This window comes from Chinchilla lanigera, unplaced genomic scaffold (genome assembly GCF_000276665.1).
Source record: "Chinchilla lanigera isolate Chin_1 unplaced genomic scaffold, ChiLan1.0 scaffold00035, whole genome shotgun sequence".
Lineage (NCBI taxonomy): Eukaryota > Metazoa > Chordata > Mammalia > Rodentia > Chinchillidae > Chinchilla > Chinchilla lanigera.
The window spans coordinates 7,060,924-7,070,030 of NW_004955436.1; the positions used below are offsets into that span (position 1 = coordinate 7,060,924).

The window sequence follows — 9,107 nt, forward strand, 5'->3', positions numbered from 1 at the left end:
AGACCAAGCGACTGGAATTTAAAGCCTCCTGACACCTCGTCCTGAATCCTGTGCTTGCCTGATCTAGTCCTTCCCACCACCGGAACAGACAACGCCAGCCGGCGGACCTCGTGGGGCGTCCCCAATCGCAGCCCCGCGGCCGAGGACCGAAAGGACGGAGTTGCGGCTTCGCCAGCGCTCTGGACCCGGCCCTGAGGCTCCCGGGAGAGCCAGCGGTGAGCTGCGGAGGGCCGCGGCCCGAGACGCGGAGGCCGCGCTCAGCTCTCCACCCAGCCAACCCCCAGGTCTCCGGCTGCAACTGGAAGCTGTGAGCCGGCTGGCCGCCGCCTGGCCCAACTCGCGCTGCTGCCAGGGCCCAGGTGCGCGGCCGCGTTCCCACGCCTGGGCCCGAGCAGGGCGGCGGGGATTGGCCAGCGCGGCCCCGCCCCTCCGGTTCAGCCAATAGCGAGCCACGCCGGCGCACGAGGAGGTGGGGCTCTGCGCGTTGGGGGCGTGGCCGGCGCCGGCTCAGGCTGCGGCGCGGGGCTGCGGCGTGGGAAAGAGCTGCAAGGAGGCGAAGGCGCCGCGCTGCCCCGCGCTGATCTGGGTGGAGGAGGAGGTAAGGGGCGGCGCGATGAAGCGCCCTTGCGAGGAGACGACCTCTGAGAGCGACATGGACGAGACGATCGACGTGGGGAGCGAGAACAATTACTCGGGGTGAGCGCGGGGCCCCGCTTGTGGGACGCGGCGGCAGCCGATCTGCGGGGATCCGCGGGGAAGAGGACGGTTTCGCGGGAAGCTTGGGGCGGGGGCGCTCGGGAGCCTGGGCTGGGTGGGAGAGGCGGCGTGGGTTTCACCCGGCTGCGGCGGGGAGCGCGGGGGAGGCCACCGGAAGGGACAGTGCGCGAGCCCCCGCGGTCACGCGTGACGCCCCCGCCGCCCGGTCTGTGCTTTAGGGAACGCTTCCAAAATAGGGCAGCAGGGAAGCGAAGCGATTTGGTTTTGTATTTTGAGAGAAGCTAAAGCGGGACTTGGGTTTTGGAGAAAAGTGAGCAGCGTGCGAGGTCAGGGCTTAGAGGCTGAGCTGGGGCGGGCTGCCCCGCCAGTGGGTGGCAGATGGAGAATCCGATCGTGCGCCCTTTCTTTGACCGCTTGGTCGCCAGCCTGGAAAAGGATCATCGGTGGGGGATCACAGAAGCGAAGCCTCCAGTCTCCCCCGACAGAGGGAGGTGACCGAGGCCTTTTGGAGCCCAGGCGGGTCAGATGATAATTGCTTCTAATTGGCATCCCCAGAAGCACCTTAATTATTTATTTTCAGCTGTCACTCAAACAGTGAAATTCTCTCTGCCTTTGGAAAACTGGTTTTCTCTCTTATACATATTCTAATATGTCCAAACCAAAGCCTGAAAACAGCAAGAGCAAAGGCACGTGAAACGTTGTTTATGAAGTATCTGATTGTTAAAATGTGTCATCTTTAAGAAACGGAAGATGTCTGAGGTCCAGTGAAAGGTGAAACCGGGAGAGGGGTGAGGGTGAAGTGGGTAGATAATTCAGAAATAAGATCCAGAAGTGAGAACGTGAGGTAACAGAAACCTGGCGTCTGTCGCATTTCTGAAATGAAAGAGGACAAATAGTCGGACCCAGAGAGTACGAGGCCATCCGGGGACTAGTATCGTGAACTATGAAGAGAAAGAGACACAAACCAGAAAGGAGTGTAAAAGTTATGTTATCCGACCCAATAAATCGGACTGGACTTTCAATATAAAAATAGTTGTCAAAGGCGAATTGCAGCTTCTAGAAATTTAAGCTTAGTTTGAAAGTGAAGGGTTTTGTTTTCAAAGTAATGCATTTTCCTAACCCTACACCTTATCTTAATTTCGCTATCCTTGGCCTATGTAATTCAGGGTGTTCTTTTAAAACATTAATAGACAAAACATCAAATTTGTCGTTTTTTCCTGTTATAAAACATGACGGGTTGAAGTTCTGAAATAGTAAGATGACTTATTTTTCGGGTTGCATCTAGGGATAACACTGACACGTGGTGACAGGTTGATACTGATGCTTCCTAGGATGCTTATTTTGAAAAATATTTCTTTGTTCTGTGTGTGATGCGAGGGAGGAGGAGGATGCTCTGAAAAGGAGATTAGTTGACTCTTAAGAAATATGTATGAGTGCAGCCAGGAAAGACTAGTACATATCTGACTTCCCACCCTAACTGTCCCTAATTATTTTATTGAAAGACTCAAACAAAAGTTTAAGAACACTTTTGCCAATACAGTTGGCATCTGGATCACTCATTTAAAAAAAAAAAATTAAAGGCATAACTCCTGAGAAAAGGCAGGAAGGCTGAGGACAAAGTCTGCTGAGACTGAAGAACTAAGAATGAAATAATACAGACATACACCCTGACACCCCTCCCAGGGCTTGAGTACCCAGAAGCAGCAGCTGTTACGTGGATGGAGCTCCTGACAGGCTGTGTTGCTTTCACAGGCAAAGTGCTAGCTCTGTGACCAGACCAAATTCTCCAACAACAACATCTCAAATTATGGCAAGAAAGAAAAGAAGAGGGGTATGTGATTTTTTTTTAATTTCTATTTCGTGTAAGCCAGCCTAATGTGGAACAGTTGCGGTTTTCCATTGTGTGTAATTTTGTCATCTCTGTATTCATAAACTTTTCTTGTTTTGCTTTCCTTGGGATAGATTATAGAGAAAAGGCGTCGGGATCGGATAAATAACAGTTTATCTGAGTTGAGACGGCTGGTGCCAACCGCTTTTGAAAAGCAAGTAAGCTACCCCCCACCCCATTTCCCCAGAAAGCTCAAAGAATCTGATTCTCTCCTCTGGGAATGCGGGCTCTTGTTAAAGCTCATTAAAATAATGGTGTATGTGCCCTGATCGGGCGCAGAGCAGCTATTTCAATAAAATGCTTTGTTGTGGCAAAACTATTAAAAACATAATCCATCATGAACTTGAAAAAACATTTCCATTCTTTATTTATTTTCCCCTTAAGGGTAACAATGTTCATGCTTTCTCTGTTCTCTCTATGAATACCAGTAGTGGTTTTGTTTAAAACTATTCTGTATGTAGTATTCTTCAAAAAAATATGTATATATCATATGTGAAATAACATTTTCCCTCAGTCGGTAAAAAAATAATCTTTTTAATTAAAAGAAAGAACAAAGCCCAGGAAATAACATCTCTGGTTCTTTTTCCTGAATAATAATGCTAATACAATTTATTTACTAAGATGTTTGCTTTCATTTTGAATCCCTCGGTAAATAGAATGATGTATGATTTGGGGCCTATTTTGGAACTTTGGTAAAAAAAAAAAAACCAAATTAGCCATAAATGCCCCTTGTCAGAGTCCAAGAAATTCTTTACAAAAGAAAAGATTTTCCACACTTAGAAAAGTAGAAAACCAAACATTTAAATCTTCCTTTGTGGTTTTAGAAAAGTCTCGTTTCTCCAGTTGCCACAGTGGCTAATGGCACAGATTTCTAAGAGCGTCTCTCAAAAGCTGTGGCAGCATGTCCTTGCTGCAGATATTTTCAATTCAATTCCAAATAGGGTACAAGACAGCAGTTGTTTGTTTATTCCATTTTTTTTGTTTACTTCCTCAATCTGCAAACATAAAACAAGCCCTGAAACCCTTGGAGGTTGTCCAGAAACTTCTGTCTTAGTTATTAGTTGCTTTCACTGAAACTACTTGTACATCATCTTGGAAGAGCTGACCACTGACAAAGCTCTGAGATGCAGCGTGCCATGGCTGTATATATCTTAAGACAAAAAAAATATACCAAGTTGATATGCTGCTGAGACTGCTTTTGATAAGCTAAATATAATGGGAATTATACTTTGATCAGGAGCACTTCCAGATACAATAGGCTGCAAGTGAAAATGTTGCTAATAATGTTTTTAAATTTTAAGTACTGAAATATCTACTGATTGCTGAGAAGCAGTCAGTCTGGTGATTTTTTTTTTCTTGGTTTGTTAGATTTTTTTAAATGTTGACTTAAAACAAGCCTTAAGCAAACCCTCCGTTGTTTGGCAATGAGTTACTATAAACACAGGCTGTCCCTTAGCAGAGCTTGGCTGCCAACCCTGGCGAGCTGGCCCTGTCGCCCTGTGATTCAGAGAGTGTTCCTTATAGCCGCTGAATAACCCTGGCACTCTCGCCATGAAAGGGTGCTGATAATTTTCACAAAAGAAGTAAAGAGGCTGAAATAAACTTTAGAATTTAAAAAAAAAACATATTGGTTTAATTATTTAGGCCTGCCAGGAAATTAGAAGCCACCCACAGGCCCCTGAGAAAATTTGAGGTGGCATGTTTGTATTTCAATTGGTTTCAGAAGCTGCCTTATTTTTTAAAAGGGGACATTACAATAATTTGCAAGATGATTTTTATTAAGAACTGTTTTTAAGGATTCAAAAATTCTTAAGTATTTCTGATGCTTCTTATTATTCATTTTTGTTTAGATCTTGAAATTCACAGTGACACCTGCTGGTAACTGTTAGGAGCAAAAAAAAAAAAAAAAAAACTTGTTTTGGTTTCTGCCCACTGATGGTCTTTCATGAATTACTTTAAGGTCTTAGTAGAATGTATTACTTTTGTATAATCTACTTTTAGCAATAATTTTCTAAAATCCTAGCCTCTTTTCTCCTAGAGGTAGTATTCAGCTATACGATTCATCTTGACTCCAGGATTACTGTATAGGACTGTTGAATGTCTCCTATAAAATATATTGTTGAAAGAAGTAGCAATTGAGCACCAAGTTTGAGATTTTTATAGTTGTAGTAGTTTCGTTGGAGTGATTGTAGAAATATAATTCTTCTCATAAATTTTTTTAAAAATAATTTATTTCCTGCCTTCTTTGGGTCTTTAAAAGTTGAAATGGCAAATACCTGTGACATAGATCAGACGTGCTGATTAGTGCTTTCATGCAAAGTTTGGAAAGAATTAAGTTTTTTTTTTAAGAAATTAAACAGAATTTTCTAGAGGGAGGGAAATTTGAAGCCATTATACTAAATTCAGCATCCAGTGTTCCAAGTTCATTTCTGAATGACTCATGAGACTTTACTATTTGTCTCTGAAGGGGTCTGCAAAGTTAGAAAAAGCTGAGATACTGCAAATGACAGTGGATCATTTGAAGATGCTTCAGGCAACAGGGGGTAAGGGTAAGTAGGAGGTTTCATGTTTTACCTCTTTCTACCTTTCTCTTTTCATCTTTTCCCTCTAATATTGTAAGAAAGTCATAGTTGAGCAGTTCTTTAACAAGCTGAGTTCCCAATTAAAGCCAGGGAATCGATGCTCATGGCAGGATTGAACTCGTGGGAAAGAACTCCTGGACAAAAGCAGCACTTGACCCTGGGCTTGTGTTTGCTTTCATAATGCTGTGGGAGGAAAGCTTCATTCACGGCAGCCTGGTCAGAGATTTGTTTGGGGTTTAAGAAGCACATGCTGGAATCTGTACAGAAAGACAAAACAAACACACAAACATCCAAACATAAACAGGAGGTTAGAGGAAGCCTTAACTCTTCTTCTCCTTCTTTTTTCCATTAAGTCAAGGCTGGGAGGCAAAATAATTTAGCTAGTCCAAAGGAAGTGACTCCAAAATTATTTTTGTTGTTTCCAGGTTTTGGGTTAGTCTTGGCTTTACATCAAACGGAGCATTTGAAGTGCAAGTAGTGAATGTCTGGCCTAGGAGCCATTAATACAGACCCAGTCCTGGGGAGGGCAGGTAGGAGCAGGTGCTGTGGCCCCAACACCCTGGGGAGATGGCCTCCTACTAGCTCATACCCTGGGGGGACTTTCAGGGGGCTAAAGGGGGATCCTCCTCTCATGCTAAAAATAGGCTCAAGCTACTAAAAGCTATAATTTCCATTCAGATTTCATTAACCCACTTCCCACCCATCACTAAGACTTGACTTTGCCCTGTGGTAGCTTTTTCACCCTCCAAGGAAGCCTTTGATCTCAGTCCAAAATGTTATTCAGTACACAGTAATGCAAATAAATCCTGGAGGCCTCCTGAACTGAGTGTCAGCTGAGAAGTCCTAGATCAGGGAAGGGTGGGGCACTGGGTGGAAGTCACTTTTTACAAATCTGAGTGCTGTAGAACATCTGCTCTCTGCCCCTAACTACCTTTCACCTGTATCACGTAGGTGATCACTGTCCACATGGTTTGACTGACCCTAAGAACCATTCTGCATGAATGAAGAATTACATAGGTTAAACACATGTTCTTATGAAATAGAGAAAAAATTAGATGAAATCTTAGAAGCCAGTGGTCCAGGCCAGGCCACTGCCTGGCCTTTGACCCAAGACAGAAGTTATCTGCTGCTCTTGGAGGCTTGCACTAGCAGAATGAGCTCCAAAGACCCCTCTAGTGCCTCGATCTGTCTTTTCACCTGCTCCTGCAGGATGTCGGAAGGATGATTTGAGTTTGTGGTGGTGCAAGAAAAGTTTTGTGATGGCTCTACCTCCCTTGGCACTACTAACCACAAGGTCAAGGATGTTATGGGGTTTTTAATATTTGGCATAAGGTGCACTTCTAGTCACACCGCTCTTTGGCTTTATACTAAAAACTGAGTTCCATCTTGCTTCCTATCCTGAGTGATCTGAACAGTCTTAAATTTATCTGAGCATAGTTTACAAGTAGACAGTTCCAAGCAGGCGCCATCCAAATCACCTGACTAGCAGGGCACTAAAGAGGTCACTGTGTAGGAGAATGTATAGGTGTGACAAAGGGGGACTGGCAGCTTGGGCTCACATGATCAGATGCCGGCTGCCTCATAGTACAGAGGGGAAAGGCATAGGCTCTCTAGCTGGGTTGCCTGATTCTGACTCCTGGCTCTGCCATTTATTAGCTCTGTGATCCAGGGTAAATTACTAACCTTCCCTAAACTCCAAATTCATCATGTGTAAGATGAGGACAGTTTCGTGTCTACTTCACAAGGACGCTGTGAGTTCGTTCACTCAAAGCTGGTAGAACCATGCTTGCCATACAGGAAGTGGTTGTGGACGTGTGTGCTGTTGTTGGCCCACGGTCAAGTCATCAGACAGCTGTGGATCATCATTTTCCTCTGCATTCAACAAAAGGATGAGGATTACATAATTTATATTCCTTAAGATGCAACAGAAGACTCAGCCATATTCAGCAACATAGCTGGCAAACCACAAATGTCACTCGCTTCAGGATGACTAATGAAAATCTGCAGAAGTTCCTGAAGTTTCCATTCTGTTGGTTCCTTCTTCACCGTTATATATATATATATATATATATATATATATATATATATAACAATTATTTCTACAGAGGATTTAGTAGAGTAAGTTTCTAAATCTCCTTGGCTCTCTGGACTCTGTCCTCTCTGACCATTGCCTCTCTTCTCCCATGGAAGCCAGAAGCTTGCAAACCCTGACACTGAACATAAGGACTGAAATAATAGAGATGTCATCTTTAGGAATAGCTTCTCCTCCTAACTCCAAGTGTTTTGTTTGCTAATTATGCCAAGGTCTTGCGATAGTAATAAGTTTTGCTGCTATTCTTCTCCGTTTTATGATACTCTCTTTTGTTAGTTTGTGTCGTCTCTGTCTTAATGGTGGATATGTTTACCCCCAGACATCTTTTGATGACTTCCAGATTTGTGCTAAAATTCCAGCTTTAGAACTTTGAATATGTGACTACTGCTTTCCAAAATGCTTTGATTACAGATTAAGATAATCTTTAACAGACAATAAATCTAACAATGCAAATCTGAAAAAAATAATGAAAATATAATGAATTCCTTAGATGAAAATAACTCTATTTCAATGTGCCGTTTCTCATTCACACCCATCTGAAAAGTTGGCTGACTAAACTTTTAATTAAAAAATTACTTACCAAGCAGTTGCAAATGAGAAAGAATCTGAAAAGGATATATTGGTACATACTATTTGTACATATATTTGTCATTCAAAAATGGGATCATTTCCCTAAATAGCTGTTAGTGTGCTCTGTATTGGCGCTAAAATAATAGACATCATTATTTTCTATTCTAATATATTACTTGGGGGGTAAAAAAGAATACTGGTAAAGGTGACCCAGGTAATAGCCATAGGCATGGGGGGAGGGGTCTGTGCATACGGTTAATATACTTTTTTTCCTAGAGTGGATGCCAGAAAAAAGTAAACTGGCCAATGAAGGAGATGGATATTTGAACTACAGTAAAACTAGGAGTTATAGAAACCTCCTATCAGCAGAGCACCTTTATAATATCGGACGGGAGAGTAAGATCTTCCAAATAATAAATAATCAAATTTTCGAAAACTCTTTTTCATTGAATTTCTGTCATTCAAAGCACTGGCATAATGTTTTCACTTTAGCGATAAAAAGCATTGCGATCCAAGAATCACTTGTGAGTTTACTGAGATTCTAGCGTGTTTCTATACAGTATCCTCAAGCTGCTAAGTTCTACCGTAAGTCTCTTATTAAAATGCCCAGACGGTAAGGATAGGGCCTATAATTTCCAGCTCCTGACGGGGACACAGAGGCTTCTCCACTGACTGCCTTCCATGCACATGTTCTGGGGAAAGGCTTTACGCCGCAATACTGAAGGGGAGGCACCTTCTGTTTTTTCTGGAAGTGTTTGCAACAGTTCTTAAGTTTTTCTTACGGTGTACTTTGTTGCAAGAATAACTGTAGGATGTTGCATTGCCTCCGCTGCACAGAGGAGGTGCAAAGTGCTCTCCTAACGTCTGCGGAAATCGAATCCGTGGGTAGCTGGCAACACCCTCAGTGAGGATTCTCAGCAGTTGAATCTTCTGAAGGGCGGGATGGAACTTCACGGGTCGTTGTGCTTCAAAATCGCATCATTTCTCTCTCCCCTTCTCTCTGCCTCTCTCCTCTTCCCTCTGCACCCCTTGCAGGCTACTTCGATGCCCACGCTCTGGCCATGGACTTCATGAGCCTCGGCTTCCGAGAGTGCCTCACCGAGGTGGCCCGGTACCTGAGCTCCGTGGAAGGCCTGGACGCCTCCGACCCACTGCGCGTGCGCCTCGTCGCGCACCTCAGCACGTGCGCCACCCAGCGGGAGGCGGCGGCGATGACGTCGTCCGCGGCGCACGCGCACCCGCACCTGCACGCGCACCC

General features: G+C 44.1%; 1 protein-coding gene across 1 annotated transcript in view; it reads left to right on the forward strand.

The window, feature by feature from the left end:
• Positions 1–6: 6 nt before the first annotated feature.
• The window catches only part of Hey2 (hes-related family bHLH transcription factor with YRPW motif 2), a gene marked incomplete in the record, with an annotated part of 9,681 nt that continues 580 nt past the window's right edge, over positions 7–9,107 (forward strand). Inside the window, 5 exon segments of the mRNA XM_013516704.1 lie at positions 7–696; positions 2,470–2,548; positions 2,680–2,763; positions 5,073–5,154; positions 8,885–9,107. Coding sequence (XP_013372158.1) covers positions 614–696; positions 2,470–2,548; positions 2,680–2,763; positions 5,073–5,154; positions 8,885–9,107 — 551 coding nt within the window.